This window comes from Impatiens glandulifera, chromosome 9 (genome assembly GCF_907164915.1).
Source record: "Impatiens glandulifera chromosome 9, dImpGla2.1, whole genome shotgun sequence".
NCBI classification, from domain to species: domain Eukaryota; kingdom Viridiplantae; phylum Streptophyta; class Magnoliopsida; order Ericales; family Balsaminaceae; genus Impatiens; species Impatiens glandulifera.
In genome coordinates, this window is record NC_061870.1 from 27,751,549 (window position 1) to 27,778,207 (window position 26,659).

The following is a 26,659-nucleotide window of genomic DNA, read 5'->3' on the forward strand; positions in this document are numbered from 1 at the left end:
AGTCATTTTGTATTGGTCTATGTAAATTTATACTTCAAATATTTAATTAACAATATCTTTCAAACTTTATCACAAGCTCATTTAAGCTTACTAAAGTTAAAATTGAAAAATAGTACCTCTTTTTTTCATCATATACAATTATTTTCTAAATCATATTATACTTAAAATCACAATATAATATATAGGGTATCTTCTTGTTCTTCTTATCATTATTAATCATTTCATATATTTGATCTTTTTGCTAACCATAGAAGAACCCTAGCTTACTAAAACTTAAAATTGCCAATTTATATATACAACCTACACTTTTACTAAAAACTATCCATAATATATATGCTTCTCTATTCTCCAATCAATCAATCAATCGATTCACCAGCACTGATCCTTATCCCAATTACGCCGTGGATTATATCCAGAATAACTCGATCTCACCGGAGGAGGAGGAGAATTGTAAGACCTAATTATAGATGGATTAATTATATTAGAGTTAGGGAAAACATGAATATTCCTGTTGTCATAATCAGCTCTTTTATCTGGATCCGACAGAATCGAGTAAGCGTTATGAATCTTAATAAACTCATTGGCACATGAATCCCTCCGATCAACATCCGAAACAACGTCAGGATGAAAGATCCTCGCCAGTTTCCTATACGCCGCCTTGATCTCCGTACCTGTGGCGCCGACAGGGATCCTTAAAACCTCGTAGAACGATGTGCGATTCGATGCCAATTTCGGATGGCTAAGGCAAGTCGACTCGTATGACGACGACCGGAATCTGACGGATGAAGGCCGAGGAGGAGGAGATAGTTTCTTCACGGAGATCCGTAAGTGAGCAGTTGAAGAAGATGATGATGATCCAAGGAATGAAGAAGACGAAGTGGATACCATAATTGAATGTGTATGTAGTACTGTAATTTGACTAGAGGAGATCATTTTATATATAGATGAGGGGATTTAACTTAACCATGGTTAGGTTAAATTACGGACGGGGATCTCAATTAATGGAAAAAATATTAAATAATTAAATGCTAATTTTTAAGGTTTATCTCTAATTAAACCGTTTCACGTGCTTATCCTGTTTAGTGTTCCTCGTTTCAAATTAGATTGGATTAGATTAAATTAAATTAGATAAGATATAGGTCATATAAAATAAAATTGTCTCATTAAATTAGATAGAACTAATTAAATTATTAATCTATTTAATTATAATATTATTAATTTTGAAAAGTTCCAACAGTATCATTTACACTCAATAACAACATTTTAGAGATATTAAAATATTAATCTATTTTATAATATTAGAATATTATTAATGTACATAAATTAGTATATGTTTTTATGAAATATATATTTTATTTTGTGTTTAAAAAATATTTTTGTTTATTTCCGGCGCTGAAAATATTTTCATCTCACTTGCTTCACTCAGGTCAACAAAGACCCACGTTGGCGCACTGCTGCCTTTTTTCTTAATGACACTTGGTCATTAGTTGCTCATACTTTCTCACAAAGCTCGCCTTATTGCCAAAGGCTATCATCCCAGGCCTTGACTTCGGGGAGACATTTAGCCCAATTGTAAATCAGCGCATCTCTCACCAATGACAACCGTTAATATTTTTCTCCCCGCCTTAGAAACCGAGAGGCAGACAACCATCGTCATCGCCGCTTCAATAAAGTCACTTCCTTTTTGAGTTGGCAACGATTTCGATCTTCACAAGTTAGAGCCCAGTTATCCTTTCATAATCATTCGAATCGATGAGACTCATTCCGACAATTAGTATATATCCCTATCTATCCTAATTAACATAGATTTTTCTTTGATTTGACGAATTTGTTTGTTCAATATTGTTGAGAGATGCGCTAACTTGAAAATATTTTCAGCAACTACCAAAAGTTTGACAGAAGGTACAAGATAGACACATGTAATTTTTTGAACACAAAAAATAAAGTGTCTATTTCTTAAAATGATAGTACTCAATTGTCTTTGTCTGATAAAAATATTCTATAATTTATAAATTATTAGGAAGTAGTAATTAGATAGTAATACTAATGAATTTTATAATAAATTAAATTGAAGACTAAAATAATATAATTTATAGAATAAAGTTATAAGTTGATTAGAAAAATTGGTGTCATGCAGTTGGATAAGCTTTTTACTCTTTCCAAAAGCCACATAAGTTGTCCTACCCAAAAAACCGGAATAATGCAAATGGTTTCATATGATTAATTATGAAAAAAATAAATTAAGAAAAAATTATAATTTATAGAAAGGGTCAGACTTGAAAACGACCCCTCTTCATAAATATATATTAATTTAAAATGGTCAATGGATCTGTCTGTTTTCTAGCTATTTATTCCTTTTCAGAATAAGTAAAGTATTTAGTTATTTTAAAATTGTGGTGTTAATTCAATAAATTAAAATCACAGTAAATAATAATAATAATAATAATAGGTCAAGATTAATTAGTTTAAAATTCAATTATATATTGTGGTTTTGATGGTTTGGTATATATTTTGAGAAAATAAATAAGGTGGGGGAATTATTGGCTGTCCTCGTCAATAATAATAATTAATAATTAATGTTTAATTGTTTGATTCATGCACATGAAAACACAGACGCCCGATTAAGTCCTCTCAGCGCCACCCAATAAGGTCATTGTTTATCTTTGTCCCCACCCCATGCATGTTGTCAAGTTGCAATCTTTCCCGTCTACAACAAGAATAATAATAGAGATACATATCACGGTTATGACCCACCCGCTTTCATTTAAAATATTTTCGATGAATTGAACCCGTAATATTTTGTAGTTTCTTAAATCGACTATTTCCGCTTAACATGTTTGATAGTGAGACATAAAATTTTATAAACCATATATACCATTATATACATAGTCTATCTTAGATTTAATTCCTAGGATAAGTCCAACAAATCAATTGACTAGTTTAATATTATAGTTCTCAATTTTTAGTGAAATCTACATAAAAGTTATTCTCTTTTTTGTTCATTCTCTCAGTTTTCTTATTCAAGAAGTTGCACAATCTGTTATTTTTAGACTGTTATCTTTTTAATTCATATTCTATTGTCTTATTTAAATCTATTAAGTAGAAAATAAAGAGAATTGTTTAAAAGAGAATTGGTTTGTTGCTTTGTTCCGAAGAAGACAAAAAATAGGTCTAAGCCAGCCCAAACTTAAGGCCGACACCCTAATTTTGTTTGTTTAATGTTTTGATGGATCCAGGGGCGGAGCCAGGATGAAAAATTATCTGGGGCTGACTCCAACTTGCATCTCAGATTTAACTTTCTATGCTTCGTTTTTTTTTCAATAAAATTTTCACGATTAATAGAAGATGGAGACTCATCATGCCCTCTCAATGCACACGCTTGCAAAGTGAGCCATCGAGTACTTTTAATAGTTGTTGTAAGCGGAATCTGTTATTTTATTTTTCATCTGAAGACTGTGCATTTAGTAATTTGACAATATGACAATAATATTCATTAAATTATCAAGATATTCAACTGCCCTATTATGTGGTGAAATATTACATCCTATATGCATAACAAAAGAGCATTTATCCTCATCATTAACTCGTTTTCAATATTTGAATTCATCTATTGTAAATGTAGGTTTTTGGGGTTGCTTATGTTCAAACAAGAAACATGAGAAACAAAAAACAGCATCTTTCAAAGGAGAGTATTCTAACCAAGTAAATTTCTTAAGCCAATGACTTTGGAACCGTCGATTTTGATTTCCAAATTTGGTCGGCGGGTACTCATCCTTAATAGGTTGATATGATCTCATCTTGATATAAGCTCGTCTAATTTCATCCATTTGATTAAAATGATATTTCCATATCGGAATACATAACGCTGGATCAATTTAAGAGAACTTACATCAACATCAAATTTAGGAGATTTGTTAAGTTCTTGAGCAGGGATATTAATTTTTTTATTTAAATACCGAACCAAATCAATGTAACTATTTTAACTTGTTTATTAATATTAATTTATATTTTTTATAAAATTTTGAAATAGTTTAAAATTAAGAAATATAAAACACATAAAAAAAGATGAGGCCAGGGTTTGATCACCTGAAGTTCAAAGATTAATTAGATTGCCAATTGCCAACTGAGCTATCAGTTACATGTTAAACATTTATATAACATATTGTTTTTTAATTTTTTAATTTAGGTGGGGCTGGAGCCCACCCTAACCCCTGTGTGGCTCCGCCCCTGGATGGATCCATATTAAAGTAAAGCAGCTATACAGTTGATTGCCTAGCTTAGTAATTTTAAACTTAAAAGCTCCAAAAACAACTCGATCGGAACCTAAAGAGAAGAGACATATCCGACGTATAAGATTTACGATCTGAAGGAAAAATACTTCACTCTTTCTAGACAAGCAAAGACAGTGGGGAATAAGAAAGATACATAACGAAGGACTATATTAGGATGGGCCCTAACGGTTAGGCATGAGGTCTCCTCTCCAAGAGCTCCCCAACCCTGCCTCTACTCCAGAGGTGCAAAAGGGCTTTTTTTCTTCTAGCTATGGTGGGACTCAAAACAGGTTAATGTTTAATGTCATCCATCATATATATCAAGATTGGAATTAACAAATGTAACTACTAGCTAACTCTTGCATGTATCTTATTCCAAGCATCCTTTTTAATTAATTAATTTACATTCATTTAAATTGAATTGCATGTTAATTATGCATGCATTTCATTCATCTTGAACATGTTATGATTACTGTTTTTCTTTGCTCTTCACAAACTCCCCTCAAGAACCAATTGTAAGGTGGGTGACAACAACTTAGAAGATGAAAAGAACTATTTGTCTTCGGGTTTATGTTAGGCTGAAGGTGGGTTCAAGCCCGCCCCAAAATTTCTTTTATTTACCTTCAAAACGCGACATAACTCCCAACTTTTTTATTATTATATTTTAATTTAGATAATTTATTTTTCTAATTCTCAAAAATAGATAAAAGACCCTAACATAATATATCCATTACATTCATAAATTTTCCATACAAAATTAAGACCACTCAAATTTTATAAAGCTTCAAATCTTGAATTCATCCCCTTTTTTTTTTTCTTATAAAGTTATGTAGGTATAAAGTTGTTCGAAACTGAGTTATTTAAATAATATTATTTGGTAAAAAGTTATAAAAAATTACATTATACAACAAATTTATATAGTATTAATATTTATTTAAAAAATAATTTAATGAATAAAATAATTAATTGATTGAATAAATAATAAACAAATGCTATATAATTTTTTGGATTCAAATAACCTTCACCCAACTGATGGGATGACGGTCCCACTTCGGTTATTTGATCATGCCCGTTCATACTATTTGTATTCCACTATTACACTTATATAATGAAGCGTTGTCCTTTTTATTTGTTGAATTATATATATATATATATATATATATATATATTTAGTTGGGGTTAGATGGATAAACTTAGTGTCCTTAAAGGTAAAATCGAACTAAGATACTTTTAAATTAGAGAAAGAATAATGTGACATTAAGTTATTAACTGAAAAAAATGTGAGATAAGATAAAAGAATTAATTTTTAAAATTTTTTCAACTAATCAGATTTCGTTAGTCATTTTCTTTCCTATTTTTATCTTTCAAATTCCCACCACTAATCATTAAAAATATATATATGATATTTAATTAGGACCACAAAACACATTAATATAATAGTTTACAAATTATGTAACTTTTAATTAATTTATAATATGAATTATTATATTTGTTCGAAACTTAAAATATAAAAATAAAATAAAAGTTCCTAATAAATTCATAAAAATTTATTTTGTCCAAACGAGGTCAACTCTAACTTACATGGGTATTTTCATATCCCAAACTTTTGTCAACTTTGTATAATATTTTTCTAAAGTCAAATATCATTAGGCCTGTTTAATTGGCAAATAGATATATGTTTGAATCTTATAAGCAGATATGGCCCATTGTATTCTCAATATTTTTGTTTAAATTCTTGTCATCATAATTAATGGGTGGTGGTATATTTAAAAGCTTCAACAACTTATTAATTTGTAACTGAAAATTAATATTTGAAGATTAATGCCACCAATTCAGTTAGAGATTAAATATTTGTTTTTCATTCTCTTTGTTTGTTTGATGATATAAAAAAAATATAAAAATACAATTTAAATAGTTCGATCATGACAATTTGAATTATAATTTTGGGACATGAGTTTTTAAGCTCATTCAATGTTGAGCTAAACGAGTCTTTCTAATGATATTTAATTTTGTTTGAAAATTTTCATTATATTGAGATAATATTTGATTTTTCTAACTATCATCATTGTTTTAAAAATATTTTTAGTGAAAGTAGAGTAATTTTTTTTCTAAATAAATAAAAAATATTACAAATTGTGTTATATATTGACAAGCTTCCTATTCCTCTCTCAAAAGAAAAATATAATAAAAAAATGCAAAAAGAAGAAGAATTTTGTAGCAGTTGTAAACTTGTAATTATATATCTTGTAACAAACAATTCAAATTAAATAAAACTGATAACATTAATAATTTAACAACCACACTATTTATAATTAATGGTACAAATATAATTAGAGTCCAGCTAATTAACAATGTTGTTGTTACTTGTGTACAACACTCCTCTAAAATTACTCAAAACTTGCCCTTTTCAATTTTAATATATGTAATTTGATTAATTATGTTATATATATATTTAGATCGAGTGTGTTTTATTCCACTTTAAACACTTATATTTTTTTCCCTTAAATTTAAACAATTCTCATTAATATTATATTTTATTGATTTTTTTAAATTAAAAAAATATTTTTTTATAAATAAAAGTGACTTGTTTCAAAATCCATAATATATAAATATATACTTTAATTTAAAACTGATGGTGTTGGGGAGCAACACTTAAAAATCTGAATGATCAGATTACATTTCTCCACTTTTGACCCATTTAAAATTTAAAATGTGGTTGGTTGGTTAGTTAGCTGATTTCTAAAATCATAAAAAGAAATTAATGATCTACATTAATTAATTAATGCCCTTTATATATATATATATATATATGATCTTTGTGTGGAAAACCCATAGTAAGAATTATCTCCATGGCTTCATCATCATCAGCTTATGTATTCATGAATATTATCATATATGTGTTTCTCTATCTTGTGCTTATCCATGATCATCAAAGCCAAGCCAATATAATAATGCAGGTAATTAATTAACTTAATTATAAACATATATCTATATTTATCATGATCATGATCATGTGTGTTTAAGCAGATTGAAGATTTGGGAGAATCTGCTAGTAGCCCTGTTTTTGCTCCTCCAACTTCTTCATCCATGGACATAGGTAATTAATTAAATAAATAAAAACATTATACATAATTTAAATTGGACTGCATTATGAATAATGAAAATGGTTTAGATTGTGGATCGGCTTGTGTTGTGAGATGTCAAATGTCATCAAGGCCGAATCTATGCACAAGGATATGCGGGACTTGTTGTGCGCGGTGCAATTGCGTTCCTCCGGGCACTTCCGGCAACTATGAATTCTGCCCTTGCTATTTCAACATGACCACTCATGGAGGAGCTCGAAAGTGCCCTTAATTCATCAATATAAATTAACATATCACCTTCATTCTGGTTACTTCCGCTCTATTGCCATAAATAAATATTATGAGTTTAAGTTGAATCAACAAGTCATTTCTCAAATTGAATAAAAGTTAGTTTGAATAAATATTCTCTCAAATTGAATAAAGTTCATTTGGCTCTAGACATTTTTCTTTTCTTATCTCACGTCACTAAGAAGTATATATGTATAATGTGTCATTAGAAAAAAAAGATCATGTAAATTAATTATTGACAAATAAGATATAAGAGTGGAAAAAGAAGAAAACAAAAATTAAAGATTTTAAACTTGATTGCATCCGTTAATTATATGACAAAAGGTTATATAGAGCTAAAACTAGTAAATTAAGATGTTTGTAATATCCGCCTTAACTTTTTCATTTTTCCACATTAACTAACTAATATTAGTCATCCAATTGTAAATGGGCGGGAGAGAGATTAAAATGTAAAATCAATTTTATTTTATGATGATTATAAATTAATCCATTATTATACAAAGAAAAAGGAAAAAATGTAGTTTAAAGTTTATAATATGTTTTTATTAAAAACGTGTTCAATTGAATTGAAGTAAAAATATATTTCATATTCATAATAACTCTATTAATATAAATTTTAATATTTAATATATATTATAGAATGTTATTTCATGATTTATTTATTTATTTAATGTATATTGAAACTTCTAATTATTTTTGCTATCTTTATTTTGTAAAATGAATTTAAATATTATTATAATGGAGAGTCGTCGTAGTGATAGACCATTAAAACTGGGCCGGTAAGCAAACTGTTCAGTCGTATCAAATCAAACCGAACTGTAGTTTACCGAACCGATTACGAGTCGAATCGGTTGAGGTCCAAAACAGCTAAAATGGTTCCTAATTGTGTATAAATTCAAAAAAATAACCAATAAATTCTGAGTATTATTTACAAATATTTTTATATATTATTATTATTATCCTATCAATAAATATTGTCTTTAGGATCAATAGAAATCTGCTCCTTTTATATTTCACAAAATACCCTAAATTCTATCGAAAACTGCTTCTATTAACTATTTCGTATAAGAAGAATGCTTATACGAAATAGTTAATCCGATCAATAGCAAGAGTGTTGACTGATGCATCAGTATTTTGGGCTATAATGGGCCGATAGATAGATCTTGGGCCAACTTACCAAGATGATGCCACAAGTTAACCCAAATGGTGTTTAAAGTTTAAACTTTTAAACTAGCCGTTGCTAGTTTTTCACCGCCGTTCAAGAACTCTAAACTTCATAATTTTTATATTTATTTTATTTATATATAAATATAAACAAACTTTTTCTATTTTTATAAATGCACTTACCTTCATAATTTTATATTTATTGGTTACCTTATATATATATATTATATTAGTTTTCATCATTAATTTTATATAAATACATTTTATCTTTTATCATACATTTTTTCACTCATTATATATATATATATATATATAATATTTTTTTTATGAGTATAAATAATTTTTATGTTAATATAAAAACTAACTAATTGATAAGAAATATTAAATACAAAATATATATGCATACACAAAATAATAAAATTATTTCAACAATCATAAGTTGTCCAGCGGTTTAAGTGTTTACATTTCATGCGGAAGACCAGAAATTCCAAAACATGTAAAATTTTAAACAAATCATAGGCATTTAAAAGTGTGATGTTTGAATTAGTGGTTGGTTTGACGAGCATTTAAATGTTTGAGGTCACGAGATGGAGGTTGGGTGGTCGGTGGTTTGTCGAGTATTATATCGGAATTAGTGGTTGGTATGACGAGCATTTGAAATTGTGAGGTCACGAAATGGAGGTCGGGTGGTGGGTGGCTTGTCGAGTGAGAGGTTGGAATTAATGGCTGGTTTGGAAAACATTTGAAAGTGTGAGGTCACGAGATGGAGGTCGGGTGGTGAGTGGTTTGTCGAGTGTGAGGTTGGAATTAATGGTTAGTTTGAAGAGAATTTGAAAGTGTGAGGTCACAAGATAGAGGTCGGGTGATGGGTGGTTTGTCGAGTGTGATGTCGAAATTAGTGGTTGGGTTGGCGAGCATTTGAAAGTGTGAGGTCACGAGATGAAGGTCGGGTGGTGGGTGGTTTGTCGAGAGCATTTGAAAGTGTGAGATCACGAGATGGAGGTCGGGTGGTGGTTAACTAATTGTTAATAAATATTAAATACAAAATATATATGCATACACAAAATAATAAAATTATTTCAATAATCATAAGTAATCTAGCGGTTTAAGTATTCACATTTCATGTGGAAGGCCATGATTCGAATCCCAAAACATGCAAATTTATATTTTTAACGATGTATTCTTGACTGGTTTGTCGAGCGTGAGATTGGAATTAGTGGTTGGTTTGACGAGCATTTGAAAGTGTGAAGTCACGAGATGGAGGTCGGGTGGTGGGTGGTTTATCGAGTGTGAGGTCGGAATTAGTGGTTGGTTTGGCGAGCATTTGAAAGTTTGAGGTCACGAGATGGAGGTCGGGTGGTGGGTGGTTTGTCGAGTGTGAGGTCGGAATTAGTGGTTGGTGTGGTGAGCATTTGAATGTGTGAGGTCACGAGATAGAGGTCGGGTGGTGGATAGTTTGTCGAGTGTGAGGTTGGAATTAATGATTGGTTTGATGAACATTTGAAAGTGTGAGGTCACGAGATGAATGTCAGATGGTGGTTAATGGTTGGTTTGACGTTGGATAAGAGGTTTGTGATCAATTTGGGGATTGGTTGTTGATTTGTTGAAGTGAGAGTAAAAGAGAGGCTGACTAAGATTGGTGAATGGTTTGTTGAGGTATAGAGGCATATGAAAAAGTGTGAGTCACAAGATTATGTTTAGTGGGTGATTTGCCGAGAGATAAAGAAGTATATTAAAAAGTGTGAGTCACAAGATGAGGGTCAATTGGAGGGTTAGTGGTTGAGTTTGACGAGCATTTGAAAGTGTGAGGTCACGAGGTAGAGATCGGGTGGTGGGTGGTTTGTCGAGTGTGAGGTTGAAATTAATGGTTGGTTTGACGAGCATTTGAAAGTGTGAGGTCACGAGATGAATGTTAGATAGTGGTTGGTTTGATGTTGAATAAGAAGTCTGTGATCAATTGGGGGATTGGTTGTTGATTTGTTGAAGTGGAAGTAAAAAAATGTTGACTAAGATTGGTGAGTGGTTTGTCGAGTGATAGAGTCATATAAAAAAGTGTGAGTCACAAGATTAGGGTCAATGGATGGTTTGTCGAAGGAATAAAGAGTCATATGAAAAAGTGTGAGTCACAAGATGAAGGTCAATTGGATGGTTAGTGGTTGAGTTTGACAATATATAAGAGGTGTGTCAACGATTGAGGTTGACTAATATTGGTGGGTTATTTGCCGAAAGAATAAAAATTACATATAAAAAAATATGAGTCACAAGATGAAGGTTAATTGAGGGGTTAAGTGGGTGTCGAAAGGATAAAATATAAGTTAATGTTAAGTTTAAAATGAAACTTAATTTTATCTAAAATATTTATAAATAAATAATATTATATATATATATATTCTCATCCGTGCAAATGCATTGCTGGTTAATATTATAATAGTTTACAAATTATGTAACTTTTGTTAATTAATTTATAATATAAATTTTTACATTTTTTCAAAACTTAAAATATAAAAATAAAATAAAAGTTTCAAATAAATTCATAAATTTTATTTTGTCCAAACGAGGTCAACTTTAACTTACATGGGTGTTTTTATATCCCAAACTTTGGTCAAATTTGTATAATATCTATATATATATATATATATATAAAATGATGCTTAATTTTTAAAGTGTCCGGATTGTCGGGTCGAGAGCTGTAGTTAATTTGGATATATATGTGAGAGTAAATGGATACTTAGGTCGGATTGTGGGTTGACCCGCCCATAAACTTAAAACGGTTAAAAATAAATTTAAAAATGCTATAGGTATGGTTCGAACTTGCAACATAACAAAACAAATACAACTTTTTAACCACATAGGCTAATAACACTTTATATTTTAAATTCAACCTAAAATTTGATAAACGCGTGACATTTTAACCATATAAGTTCAATTTTTTAACTAACTAATATATATATATATATATATATATATATAATGATGCTTAATTTTTAAAGTATCCAGATTGCCGGGTCGAGAGATGTGGTTAATTTGGATATATGTGAGAGTAAATGGATACTTGGGGTCGAATTTTGGGTTGACCCGTCCATAAAAATTTTACCGTAATATTTTTTTCACGGTTTTTTTATATTATTACTCGTGCAAATGTACGGAATTCATGCTAGTTTTTCTAATGTCAAATATCATTAGGCATGTCTAATTGTGCAAATAGATATATATTTGAATCTTATAAGCAAATATGGCCCCATTGTATTCTCCATATTTTTGTTTAAATTCTTGTCATCATAACTATAATGGGTGGTTGTATATTTAAAAGCTTCAACAACTTATTTTGTAACTGAAAATTAATATTGGAAGATTAATGCCACCAATTCAGTTAGAGATTAAATATTTGTTTTTCATTCTCTTGGTTTGTTTGATGATATAAAAAATATAATTTAAATAGTTTGATCATGAAAATTTGAATCATAATTTTGGGACATGAGTTTTTATGCTCCATCATTGTTGAGCTAAACGAATCTTTCCTAACTATATTTAATATTGTTTGAAAATTTCAATTATATTGTGATAATATTTGATTTTCCTAACTATCATATATTTTTTTTAAACATTTTTAGTGTAAGTAGAGTAATTTTTTTCTAAAAAAATAAAAAATATTAAAAATTGTGTTATATATTGAAAAGCTTCCTATTCCTCTCTTTCCTTTCTAAAAAAAATAAATAAATAATAATATATATAATAAAAAAATGCAAAAAGAAGAAGAATTTTGTAGCATTGTAAACTTGTAATTATATATCTTGTAACAAACAATTCAAAATAAATAAAACTGATAACATTAATAATTTAACAACCACAATATTTATAATTAATGGTACATATATAATTAGAGTCCAGCTAATTAACAATGTTGTTGTTACTTGTGTACAACACTCCTCTAAAATTACTCAAAACTTGCCCTTTTCAATTTTAATATAAAATAAATTAATTTTGTTATTTGGTAGTGAACATTTTTTCTTATATTTTATTATTAAATCCCTAATATGATTAATTCTGTTATATATATTTAGAGTGTGTTTTGTTCCACTTTAAACATTTATATTTTTTTCGGTAAATTTAAACAACTCTCGTTAATATTATATTTTATTGATTTTTTTAAATTAAAAAAATATATTTTTATAAATAAAAGTGACACTTGTTTCAAAATCCATAATATATAAATATATACTTTAATTTAAAACTGGTGGTGTTGGCAACACTTAAAAATCTGGATGATCAGATTACATTTCTCCACTTTTTACCCATTTAAAATTTAAAATGTGGTTGGTTGATTAGTTAGCTGATTTCCAAAATCATAAAAAGAAATTAATGATCTACATTAATTATTTAATGCCCTTTATATATATATATATATATATATATATATATGATCTTTGTGTGGAAAACCCATAGTAAGAATTATCTCCATGGCTTCATCATCATCAACTTATGTATTCATGAATATTATCATATATGTGTTTCTCTATCTTGTGCTTATCCACGATCATCAAAGCCAAGCCAATATAATAATGCAGGTAATTAATTAACTTAATTATAAACATATATATTTATCATGATCATGATCATGTGTGTTTAAGCAGATTGAAGATTTGGAAGAACCTGCTAGTAGCCCTGTTTTTGCTCCTCAAACTTCTTCATCCATGGACATAGGTAATTAATTAAATAAATAAAAACATTATACATAATTTAAATTGGACTGTTATGAATAATGAAAATGGTTTAGATTGCGGATCGGCTTGTGGTGTGAGATGTCAAATGTCATCGAGGCCGAATCTATGCAGAAGGATATGCGGAACTTGTTGCGCGCGGTGCAATTGCGTTCCTCCGGGTACTTCCGGCAACTATGAATTCTGCCCTTGCTATTTCAACATGACCACTCATGGCGGAGCTCGAAAGTGCCCTTAATTCATCGATATAAATTACCATATCACCGTTTTCATTCTGGTTACTTCCGCTCTATTGCCATACTTAAATATTATGAGTTTAAGTTGAATCAACAACTCATTTCTCAAATTGAATAAAAGTTGGTTTGAATAAATATTCTCTAAATTGAATAAAGTTCATTTGGCTCAAGACATTTTTATTTTGTTATTTCACATCACTAAGAAGTATATATGTATTGTGTCATTAGAAAAAAGAAGATTATGTAAATTAATTATTGACAAATAAGATATAAGGGTGAAAAAGGAAGAAACCGAAAACTAAAGATTTTAAAGTTGATCTCATCCGTTAATTATATGACAAAATGTTATATAGAGCTAAAACTAGTAAATTAAGATGGTTGTAATATCCGCCTTAATTAACTTTTTCATTTTTCTCACATTAACTAACTAATATTAGTCATCCAATTGTGAAGGGCGGGGAGAGAGATTAAAATGTAAAATTAATTTTATTTTATGATGTTTATAAATTAATCCATTATTATACAAAGAAAAAGGAAAAATGTAGTTTAGAGTTTATAATATGCTTTTATTAAAAACGTGTTCAATTGAATTGAAGTAAAAATATATTTGATATTCATAATAACTCTATTAATATAAATTTTAATATTTAATATATATTAATAAAAGAAAATATATATTATAGAATGTTATTTCATGATTTTTTTATTTATTTAATATAGATTGAAACTTCTAATTATTTTTGCTATCTTTATTTTGTAAAATGAATTTAAATATTATTACAATGGAGACTCGTCGTAGTGATAGAGCATTAAAACTGGGCCGGTAAGCAAACTGTTCGGTCGTATCAAATCAAACCGAACTGTAGTTAATCGAACCGATTACGAGTCGAATCAGTTGAGGTCCAAAACAGTTAGAATGGTTCCTAATTGTGTATAAATTCGAACAAATGACCTCTAAATTCTGAGTATTATTTACAAATATTTTTATATATTATTATCCTATCAATAAATATTGTCTTTAGGATCAATAGAAATATGCTCTTATATTTCACAAAATACCCTAAATAGTAAATTCTATTGAAAATTGCTTATATATATATATTATAATATGTATGGGTTTGGGGGCCTTTCGGTATCAGTTTTTTGGGCTATAATGGGCCGATAGATAGATCTTGGGCCAACTTACCAAGATGATGCCACAAGTTAACCCTGATGGTGTTTAAAGTTTAAACTTTTAAACTAGCAACGGCTAGTTTTTCACCGCCGTTCGAGAACTCTAAAACGGTAAAATTATAATTTGAATTCTCCTCTCGCCCCCCTATAAATTAATCCTTGGCATTTGTACTTTGTCAATAAATCAATCCATTTCTCTAATCTTCCGATCATTCTTTCTTACTGTGCAGTTTTTGTAATTCCTTTCTTCTAGCAATTTCCTTTCAACAGTTGCCATGGATACTCCATCATCAACCGTCCCATCATCTACAGCAAGCAACACCAACCTATTGACTAATTCAAGTAAGTAATGATTACATTTGAAATTCTTGAATCGGTTCTTGTTTTCCCTTTGATCTCCACTAACTCTATTCCTCTTCTTTTCTTATATAATCCCACAAGATCGATCTGCCCTTATTGACATATCAAATGATTCTCCCATCGTTGGTCTTGAAACCGGAAGCTTGAAAACTCCTTCTTCTGGGATTTCTAAAATGAAAACTCTCGGGTCAGGGGAGTCTATATTGAGAGGTCAAGTCAAGAACCTTCTACAGAAAGTGGAAGAAGAAGCAGAAATTACCAAGAATGCAGATATTACTTATACCCTTCAAACTCCATGCCTTTTCAACCAGGAATCATTTGAATATGTTTGCTTTAATGATTCTGTAGTTCAAGAAAATGTCAAGATCTCTCAGGTCTGATCTGGGTTCTTAAGAAAGACAGTTTCTTGATTATTTCTTTGTCTCCTTATTCAATTATTGATGTCTGTTTTTGTATTGCAGGAGGGTTCTGATGTAATGATTAGCAGGTCTTTGCTTTCTGAACTGTCGGGTAAATTAGGAGGAGGCAAGAGTGAGAATTCGTCGTCAGTATCGACAGAGGAGGATGACAATTCTTCTGTTTGGTCAATTCAAGTGAACGCAAGCAGCAGGGATGAGAAAGAGGAAGAAGAAGAAGAAGAAGAAATTGAAGAAGGAGAAGTTGATGAGCTTTGTGAAGTGATGAAGAAGATGAATGTTGTGGGAAAGCACACCAGATTTGTGTACGATAGTGAAGATGAACTGGTGAAGGAAGAACAAGTGGAGGATGAAGAAGAAGAAGGTATACTGAAGTTGAAGGGTCTGCCTACTCCACAAGGGAAACATGTTCGATTCCCACTGGAGGATGAAGAAGATGAATAGTTTGTTTGATAATCAATCGTTGTTTCGTTTTTCATTTCTTTAATATGTACCAAGAACATGAACAAGAACAAGAAGAAAGAATCAAATTTATGTACCAAGGATAAATTTGATTGATTGATCGATCTTACATATATTTTGCCAAACTCTGTCTCTCGATCTCTGTCTGTCTGTATATTGGGCGAATCGAAATTGGAATCAAGAAACATATAAGAACTTTGATTTCTGTGAAATGGTGCATTTGATTCATCCAACTAATGTGATAATCCTCATTTACATTTTGTTACAAAATTGTTAGCATTGCATTTTTTAGGAACCAATCAAAGATATTCATTCATTCAACTATATTGACAAGTTGGATTATTAGTTAAAAAAAAAAAAGTAAATGAATAATATTATAGTATTTCAGTTAATATATATAAAAGAATATTGGGAATAAATTGGAATTAAGATTTCAACTTTAACACTTTACACAATTTAATATATTATAAATTTAACTATTTTCAAGATTTATTTTAATATTTAAAAAATGCATTTGATCCTATGTGTTTGATTTTAAATAATAAGACTCAGATTTTGTGAATAAATTTGAGATTTTGTAAGATTTTCTAATTAAATCATATTATTATATTTGAATTTCTTTGGCTATATTCTTCAATCTGGTTTAGATTTGCTTGACTGTATAGTCTATTGTTTACTTATTTTAGTGGTTGCTAAAATAATATATATTATGACCAAATGGTAATTATTTATTAAGTCAATCTATATATATATATATTTTTTAATTTTGGAGTCAATTATTTTATAATTGAAAATAAAATAATTATTATCTTTTGATCTATTTAAATATTAATCTAAAATATTTTCTTATTTATTTAAAAAATAATAATTTATGTATATCTACTCATTAATGAGGAACAATCTTCATATAAAATTTATCAATTGTTATGAATAGATTGTTATCCATTCAGATAGAGATAAGAAAAATATCTGATAAATTAGGATCCTCCTAAATCCTACCCATATATATACAAGATTCAACTTATAAGATTTTAATTTCATATCATACCATTTTTTGAGTTTCTAATCTTAATCTTATTTATGGGTACCATTTCCAACTTTACTTTGTTTTTGGTTTCTATTATCGTGATATTTTCTATCACAGTGGAAGCTAGTGATATAGATGCGTTATCAGCCTTTCGACAAAGAATAACTGATCCACAAAATGCATTTAGTAGTTGGGATACAAGTCTAGTTAATCCTTGTACATGGTTACACATCACATGTGACGATAGTAACCGTGTCATGCGCATGTACTAAAAACTCTCTTTTCTTTTAAATAATTTTGGTAATCTTAAGATAATATTTCAATTGTTGTTACTAACTTTCATAACTATGTCTAGAGATGCATCAAACTATAACTTATCAGGTTCTCTTGCTCCTGAACTTGGGAATATTGATAGCTTGCAATACTTGTGAGTATATTATCTTTTATAAATATAGAAAAAAATTGTTTTATATTGTAGAATTAATTGTATATAATTTTATTTGTTCATAATAGAGAGCTTAGAAATAACCAGTTTACTGGTACAATTCCCCAAGAGCTTGGTAAATTTGGGAACCTGAAGAGCTTGGATTTATCCGGCAATTTCATTGATGGGGCCATTCCTCCTTCTCTAGGGAACTTATCTAATCTAATATTCATGTATGTACACAAATTTTATTTATTAAACTTTTCGAAACCACGGTGATAATGTAACGACGTTTCTATTTTATTAACGTGTTAAAGGTATCTCAACGATAACGAATTACAAGGATCAATTCCGAACCAGCTTGCTCTTATTCCAACTCTAGCAGTTTTGTAAGTGATCAATTTGAGTATTTTTGCATATGATGACTAAGAAATTAATAATTGTGCTTAATTTATTGCAGTAATGCAAGTACTAATGACCTTTGTGGTCAAGTTCCTCCTTTTAATTCCGATAAGACATCAGTAGAGTATGATTCTTCAACTTTGAGCATTAAATAATATTAATAATCAATTTTTTTGTCCATTTGTTTTCGTGAAAGAAAATTAATTAATTAAATATTTTTTCATTTGAATTGCAGCTTTTCGCACAATCCAAGGATCAACGGGCCTTGTTAAGGAAATTGGATAAGGAGGAATATGTTTGGCAATAAGATATGAAAATTAAAGACTTTAATTATTCATACAGAACTTTAAATTTGTAATTTCTATCTAAATATTTAATTTTCAATTGGAGTATGTTTGTCAATTTATTTTTTATTTTATTTATCTATTTTTTAAAAAAATCAGTTAAAAGATAGTAGTTTTAAAGAGAAATTTGACGAAACAACTCATATCTGATAAAATTTGCAAAAATAACTCTTTTGGACGAAAATACTCTTTGCATTACGAAGCCCCTTCAAGTTACGCAAAATCCCTCACGTTTCACGACAGTACCTTTCGCGTTACGCAACATAACCGCGAAGTCCTTTTTGTAAACATTATACGACTATCTCTGGGCATCATGCGAAAGATATTTTGGATTTTGTACGTACCAAAAAGTTATTTTTACAAATATTATTAGGCCTGAGTTATTTATCAAAATACGTTCATTTTATAAAAAAATTCTTTTTAAATAACTCATATAAAGATGTAAATCTAGTAATAATAAAACATAGTTTAAAATAATAATAATAATAATAATAATAATTTGGGATATAAGAAAAAAAGAACAGGGAAATCTTGAAATCGTGTTGGTTTGGGGAACATTCGAATTGATTGATCTTCCAATCCAACACATACGATCTCTATCTCGGAGATTCAAATCCTTGTTTGGAAGCTTCTGAAGATTCATCGATTCAGAAGGTGACCTCTGTTATGTGATTGTCTCGATCTGTTGTATATTTCTCGACTGTTCTTCCCGATCTTTATTTCCTGTTGCAATTCGATGACGGATAATTGATTTCACGTGTTTATTGTCTTTCGATATTAAATAAATTAGTCTATTCATGATCTGAGACTAACCTAGGTTAGGTATTACCACAATATGCTAATTAGATCGATTATCTAGTCCGAATTTGACTTGGTCTATTCAATTGGGCTAATCTTTGATTTCAATTTTCAACCATTCTGCATTGATTTTGTTTGGTTCATAATATTGTCACAGGTATCTAAAGTCGGAACCTTGCTTAAAAGTTACTGATTTCTTTTAGATTTCTTATTTGTCTGTTCTATTTTGGGTTGAACCCACATATCATCTAGCTTAGTTTTTAGTCTTTGTGGTTAGCGTCAGATTGGTTCGTCTTTTGGAAGCTTCAGTTTGAAAGATCATGCTGTACTATGATTGTCATGTCTCCTTTTGACCTTTGACCTTTCATAATAGTACTAAGATTTACATATCCTTTTATTGTTGGTATCAAAGTGTTAAGGTTTTAGGGAGCATCTAGAGTAAAACAAGGGATGAATCAATGTAATATAAAACTAAGACATTTCAATAATGTGGAGACTTGAAGCATTTCAACAAACTAAGCATATAAGAAACATGTAATTTGGCTTACTCAAGCAGCGAGAATCACATTTTATTTATCCAGTCATTAGTGCTAAGAAGCTATTATGAATTTATACAACAAAGGGAGCATACAACTGAACAATTTATGTATGGTGTAGGACAAGAATCTATAAATTTTTGCACTTATTCTCTTTGGCCTCAAGGTGATGGCTTCTAAGGAAGATATTGACGTGTCAAGTTTGAAGTCTCAACTAAGCGAAAGGCAGGCGATTTCGAAACACGATGCAGAAGAAAATAACTCTCAAGTGGAGGCGTTACAATCAAATCTGATGGAGGTAAATGCATGTGTACAAGGGTCTGAAGAGGGGGAGGACACAAGAAAGGAGTTGGAGGTTCTCTGGCGGATAATTAAAACTACAGGAACAATGTTGACTTACTTAAAAACAAAGGCTAGAATGATGGCTATTCCCCGTTTAGCCCACACGTCTTGTGGAATCAAACAATTAGATGGTGTGGGGCTTGTTGACAAAAATGGAGTGCCACAATCTAACTGGTCAGGTGTTGTTGATCTCTCTTTCTTTGATAATCTAGATGATGATGCATGGATTAGAATTAGTAGTCAACACGGGTCTATTGATAAACATGGAACTTTTATTGGTGAAGTTCTAAAAATTGTAGAAATGGTCACTGGTGTAATGGAAATGCTAGTAAAAAGGATCATTATGGCAGAATCTGAAACTTTCATTGAGAAAGAGAAGGTAACACTAGGACAGGAAGAGATCAGAAAGAAAGTGATGCAAATTGATGACATGTCTGTGAAACTAGAGGAAATGGAAAAATTTGCGCTGGGCACAAATTGTATATTAAATGACATGAAACAGAAAGTTGAAGACCTGATTAATGAAACCTCTACACAGAGGCAGAGAGCAGCAGACAATGAACAAGAGCTTTGTCGAGTGAAACAAGATTTTGAATCCTTGAAATCCTATGTTAGCACTCTTATCAATGTGCGAGAAACACTTGTATCATCTGAGAAGCAATTCCAAACAATAGAGAAGCTCTTTGAGAGGTCAGTCTGTCTTTTACTTATCCTTGCTGAGTATGAAAATCTGGTTTATCTGTTTTTGGTTGCTTAAGAGAATCTGCTTAGATTATTCCCTATTTATTGTCATATTTCATAATCTTGTTGTCATTATCTCCAAGAGTAGATTGATTTTAGGGATAATTTTCAAATATGTCCCTGAACTTTTTCTGAATTAGAGCGATGGTCCTCAACTTTAAATTGTCTTAATTCCATCCTTGACCTCTTTTATGTTTGGAAATAAGTCAATTGTAAACTTCTAATTTAAATGGTGTAAAAAAACAATAATTGGCTCACACTTTTATAAATATCATTATTTGCTTATTTGAACAATTCCCTTGAATTTTATAACAATCAGTATCTTACCTTCAACTAAAATTACAATAATTCATTCCAAAAATAAATGAATAAAATAGATAGAGTTCATGTAGCTTTGAGTTGAAAGATAAAACTATGTTTTTGATAAGAGTTCAGAGACAAGTTTCAAGTTCATGTGACTTGGATTTTCACATCATGGTATTTTAGGCCACATCATAAAGAACTCCATTTTTATTTGAAATTGATGTGGGGTATTATCTTTTCTAAAATCAAATAGTTGGAGGGAGAAACTCACAATTTAAATTTAGGGGGGAAAATTTCAATCTAAAGAAAAAATCAGGGGTATATTGGCATTAGTTATTGCGTTTATGTATCTTCCTCCATGCCTTTGTTTATCTTAAAAAAAATATTCGTTACTTTGTATAGTGTGACGAGCGAATTGGACTACAATTTCTCTTTTTTATTTTTGTTCTGATATCTAATTTAGGCATACAATGATGATTTGGAGAAATTGAATATAATCTTGTAATGACAATTAAGTGATTGATTTTGGAAGGATTGGTGTATCTCCTGCTAGAATCCTAGGCCTTCTTCTTTTCTTTTCTCAAATAGACCTTCAACCGGAGAAGTTTAAGAAAATGATGAAATTTACTTCATTGATCTAGGGTGTGGTAGTACTGAATATGACAAACAAGAACATAGTATGCTAATCACCTTGGACTAACTATCATGTTTCTAATATAGGTAATTAGAATAAAGCTCAAAAGCCCACCAAACTTGCAATTGTTCACTGATCTTAAATTAGATAAAAATTTGCCCTCTAAATTCCTTTTATGGGTCACCACTGTGACTATTTAAAATTTTCAACAGTGTTAAATTCTCTAACTTCTTCCCTTCACATTCCTTGACTTGACAATCATTAGACCAGTCATCCCCTTAGGCATGAACTCCTAACGCATACCTACCACATTGAACTACAAATTTGTCTTCAACCCTTAGCCTCTCATCATTGCCATCTTCCTCTCCAATTGCCTTCCCCTAAGAAGTCTAAAAATTGTACTAGTAGCAGGTTTCCAGTGGTATTGAAAGGGTAAGGAAATGTAGTTGTAGATGAGATATTGGATCAGGTCTAGTTCAGATTTCTGGACCAGACCTCTTGGCTCAGTACTTTGTGCTTGGTGGAGGAATTGTCATGTTACATGATTGTATCTTCTCCGAAGTGTTTTAGTGTCAATGGAGAAAAGGTTGATGTTACAAACTACAGATTTCAGAGAGAGGGAGAAATTAGGTGGAGATGGACAGGTCTTGCAAATATGTAGATAGCTGAGATTGGAATTGAAAGTTCTTTTAGAGGGAGACGTGATAGCTGTGAGAGTCAATATGAAATTTTGTGCAAATTCATTAGACTATTTAAGCTTCTTCTTACAAGTAGTAGTACTAGATGTTGATTTATTGTTCAAGCATATATGATTTAGTAGAAAAGTATGCTAGGCTTGTTTCTATAATTTTACATTTGTTTTATGCATATGAAGATTTTATTTTCATCTTTAGAAACAAGAAGACCAAGGAATCAAAATGAGAGTAGAAATAGAAATTCATGAGAAGCCTATAGGTCATATTTTGAAATTTTCTCGGAAAACTTCAGAGCTACCAAATGTATTACGCAATATTTGATAACACAACTTATTAATCTTATGATTAGGTATTTGTTAAATTATGTTTATTTGATAGTAGTTATTTAAAATTATTTAATTATTTAGATTCAGCTAAGCTAAATAGATTAAGCTAAAATATCTGACTTAATTCGGTAAGTTATGGATAAATGACTTAATTGGGTAAATTTTGGAATAGCGTTCAAAAGTCAACTTTAACCCTTGAAAACTAATCAAATTACGCCACTATAAGGATAAAATAGTTTTTAAATACTTTCCCGAATTAGTTCCACATTTTGGTTTGTTCTAACATTTATTTCTTGGACACTTACAGTTCAATATTCAACATTAAGCACTTAATTTTCAGTTTTAGGAGACACACAATGACTTAAGCTTATGTTTTTGTTGTTTTGTTTGGAGCAGGTTAGTTGTCAAGACCGCTCAATTAGAAAATGAAAAAAAGCAGAAAGAAGTGGAAGTTCAGAAATTGATGGAAGAGAATGTTAGGTTGAGTGCATTGCTCGACAAGAAAGAGGCCCAACTTCTAGCCATGAATGAACAGTGCAAGGTGATGGCGTTGAACTCATCAGGCATCTGATTTGTTACGACCCAATTGTTTGTGTTCTTCTCGTCTTGCACAAATATTACTGATCGATCGTATCTTCAAATTTGAACCTTTTTTTTATAGGAAGCTCTAAAATTGTATTTATAAGTGTGAAGATTACTTGCAGGCTTCTTCTTCTTTGTATCATATTCTGAAAGGCAACTTTGTCCAAATTCGAAAGAAATATTCTACTTCTATATTTCATTTGAGCCCTTTGTCCTTTGTCCTTTGTCCTTTATCCTGTAATGGTACTGTTGTTTGGCTCATTTGTTTTGAAGAACAGTAAAGTCTGGTATGTCATGTTAATATTGTCATGACCCTCTTTACCAGATAGATTGGGATGAAGATATTCTTCATGAACAGTAAAAATGACCAAAACAGATAACTGTAAGATGAACATGGTGATGGTGGGTTGAAGGCAAATTAAGGTAACATGGCCTCACATGTCTAACAGGATGACCATTATATATTCAGAAGCAATCAAATTGTGCTTTTGTTACTGACTTTAGATTTGAATTTGAGGTAAAGCTATTTTTAAAAGGTTAAACTTTTATTAGTAAACAAAGATATTGATCTAGACATCATCAATTCAAGAAGTCGTATATAGTTAAAAGCCGAGAAGATCAACCAACTTTGTGTGTGATGATAAGATTTGGATTAGTATATGATGATCATGTCATGTAAAGCTTGGTCAAAGTGGGGCCTTGATGTCTAGATAAAAGTAGAAAGGGGGAAATGGGAAATATCATAGCATGAAGAGTTTATTGGCCTTAGAACATGGGTGATTACTAATATTTTGTGGTATACTATGATTATGTTAGACTGTTGCCTCATTATTCTGGGATTGTTGGTTTGTGTCGTCGTCGTCGTCATCATCATCTCTACAGTCCATCTAATTTTGTCAAATTTCTTGTAAGTAACACTTTTGACCTTGTCGAAATTTTCATTTAGATGGATGGACTAACCTTTAAAATGAGTAGTAGCATTTAAACTTAGTAAAGTTCATAATTTAGACAGTCATTAGTGGGTTCTCTTCATCACATATATATTCAGATTTTAATCAAGATCAGAAGACCTAACTATATAACTTCAATATGTTTAGATTCAAATCAAAATCATTAATTAGATATACTGACAAGAAGTTGCTGCAAATATTTAACATTTGCCAATGCTAACAAATGATGAGTGCCTGCCTATATGACATTGTGAGTGACTAATTCATTGAATATCTATTTCTGGCACATTCGAAAAATAATTATTATAGGAAATGAGTGGTGGGTTATTCTTGGACAAGGGAAAGGGTGGGTCTCTGTCAAGTGGGTTTGTGTTCCAGTCCACAGTCCCATGCAATGTACATAAAGTGGGCTAACGTCAAGATCCGGTCTGTACAGTGGTCCTTAGCCGTGTTGTGCTGGCTAGCTAGCTAGCTAGGAGGATGTAGCTAGCTAGGCTAACTTAGCCATCTCCTTTGATTGTTCAGCAGCCATATTATATTGGATATTATAATTGTCACTTTCAGATAGATAGATAGTTATGTGTCAATTGGATATATATATATTATTAATTCTTATGTTGGATTCCGACATACTTGTGGTTAGGGTTTAGATTTTCTGGCCATTGTGTAATCAAACTCATGGTATACATTCAACCTAATAATAATAATAATATCAACTCAATTATTAATATAAATAAATAGTGGGAACTCAATATATACATGATCAACCCGAATTATTGTAGTATTGTGTACTAGTCTTGTACCACACGTCCCTACGGTGGTGGCACTTGCATCGCTCATTTATAGACAATAAATTATTATTATTTTTTTATTTAGAATATATTATTAATATTGAAAGAGACAACTTATTATTATATTCAATGTTCAAACAAAGAGACAAAGTTGGAATGTTTGGTTTTTGATAGAAGTTATTATGGCATAGAGGGTGATGCCATGCATACACACGTCTATGGGATGCTAACCAAAGGACAACACCATCTTTGGACTAGGATACCTCAAAAACAAACTCATTAGGTACCTGATAAATCACCTTACCCTCATCAGCATCTTGACTACATATATTCATGTCTTTGAAAAGGGTGGCTCGATGTGGAGAATCCCAATGATCGATCGATGATTTTGATATCCATCGCTCGTGGGCAAGAAACTATATATGAGTATAAGATCTTTCTTAAAGCTTTTCTTTGATGTCTTTATTTTGATTGATTAACTCTTTTTTATTTATTTTTGCTAAAAAAAATAAAAATGTTGAAGATGGACCACATAGGGACAAGATTTCTTCTCATCATGAGGATGCCATACTGATCCATCTCGAGGTTGATTTAATTAATTGCATATGGAAATAATGTTGTGATGGATAATTTTCGGTGGTGAGGGATGTGGTCCTTGATGTTTTCTAGTTGTTTGTCCTTGACATGTCTTTTATGTTCAAGACGACGAGTTGTTTTCGGATGCACGTCGGTTTTATTTTTGTTTTAATGTATTGATAACGAAACAGTGTTATTAGGTTTCATTTTGATTATTGAGGCCAATTGAGAAATCCGTAGTTAAAATCTCAATTATTTAAAATTTGGTAGTTAAATTAGTGACATGACACGTAGATAATAATGTAACGGCGTTTGAAACTATTAAACTCGTTTTTGTATAACTTTAATATTGAGTCTCAAATTATGAAATTTGAAAGAAAGAGTCTAAAATTTCAATTGACCCAATAAGAAGTCTATTTTGACAATTCCACCTTATTTTTGTAATACCAATTTACAACTAAACAAAATTTAATCTAGAACCTATGGATTCTAACATTTTGCATCTTGACTTGGAACCACACTCCCATATTGGCTCGATAAGGATATTGTGATTGGAAATATAAAGTATAAACCCTCCATGAAATTAAACCTTTGCCTATTGTAAAATATGCAATCTTTAATATAAATGAACTTAAATTGTTCTTCATTAGAAGAACAAGACAAGAGGGTCCATAACCATAATATCTATTGAAGAAGAGAAGTGATGATCAAGTGTGTCCATATATTTTGTCTAGTGACGAAAAACATGCAAATTAAGGCAGCCCCCAAAAAATTCTCACCAATCACATGCTCTTGTCTCTGTTTCTGTCTATGTCTCTTTCCCCACATATATACAAAACACATCTAATTATACGTTAATTTCTGATCCCCATAACCATATGTATATTATAAAAACACCTTCATCTCCTTCCTAATTACTTCCCATATCAATAAATCATAATTCCCACAGCAATTTGGTGGCCTCTCTATCTCTCTATTAATGGCTCTCAAGAAAATAATCAAGAAATGCTCGAGTTT

General features: G+C 30.5%; 6 protein-coding genes across 6 annotated transcripts; 5 read left to right on the forward strand and 1 right to left on the reverse strand.

The window, feature by feature from the left end:
* Positions 1–369: 369 nt before the first annotated feature.
* On the reverse strand, positions 370–888 carry LOC124916124 (chaperone protein dnaJ 11, chloroplastic-like). Its single transcript, XM_047456858.1, has one exon. The coding sequence runs from the start codon at positions 886–888 to the stop codon at positions 370–372; it is 519 nt and encodes a 172-aa protein (XP_047312814.1).
* A 6,224-nt stretch (positions 889–7,112) lies between these two features.
* Positions 7,113–13,804, forward strand: LOC124913842 (gibberellin-regulated protein 11-like). The gene is made up of 3 exons (XM_047454271.1): positions 7,113–7,228; positions 7,299–7,368; positions 13,581–13,804. The coding sequence occupies exons 1-3, from the start codon at positions 7,121–7,123 to the stop codon at positions 13,760–13,762; spliced, it is 360 nt and encodes a 119-aa protein (XP_047310227.1). The 5' UTR covers positions 7,113–7,120; the 3' UTR covers positions 13,763–13,804.
* Positions 7,422–7,789, forward strand: LOC124914237 (snakin-2). Its single transcript, XM_047454746.1, has one exon. The coding sequence runs from the start codon at positions 7,422–7,424 to the stop codon at positions 7,623–7,625; it is 204 nt and encodes a 67-aa protein (XP_047310702.1). The 3' UTR covers positions 7,626–7,789.
* A 1,305-nt stretch (positions 13,805–15,109) lies between the features above and the next one.
* LOC124916609 lies at positions 15,110–16,284 on the forward strand. The gene is made up of 3 exons (XM_047457348.1): positions 15,110–15,275; positions 15,375–15,667; positions 15,755–16,284. The coding sequence occupies exons 1-3, from the start codon at positions 15,209–15,211 to the stop codon at positions 16,151–16,153; spliced, it is 759 nt and encodes a 252-aa protein (XP_047313304.1). The 5' UTR covers positions 15,110–15,208; the 3' UTR covers positions 16,154–16,284.
* Positions 16,285–17,545: 1,261 nt separating this feature from the next.
* On the forward strand, positions 17,546–18,331 carry LOC124916125 (leucine-rich repeat protein 1-like). The gene is made up of 5 exons (XM_047456860.1): positions 17,546–17,625; positions 17,712–17,855; positions 17,940–18,011; positions 18,083–18,143; positions 18,260–18,331. The coding sequence occupies exons 1-5, from the start codon at positions 17,546–17,548 to the stop codon at positions 18,329–18,331; spliced, it is 429 nt and encodes a 142-aa protein (XP_047312816.1).
* A 544-nt stretch (positions 18,332–18,875) lies between these two features.
* LOC124915294 lies at positions 18,876–23,529 on the forward strand. The gene is made up of 3 exons (XM_047455989.1): positions 18,876–19,022; positions 19,824–20,734; positions 23,140–23,529. Exons 2-3 carry the CDS (start codon positions 19,872–19,874, stop codon positions 23,312–23,314), a joined length of 1,038 nt encoding a protein of 345 aa, XP_047311945.1. The 5' UTR covers positions 18,876–19,022; positions 19,824–19,871; the 3' UTR covers positions 23,315–23,529.
* The last annotated feature ends 3,130 nt before the right edge of the window (positions 23,530–26,659 follow it).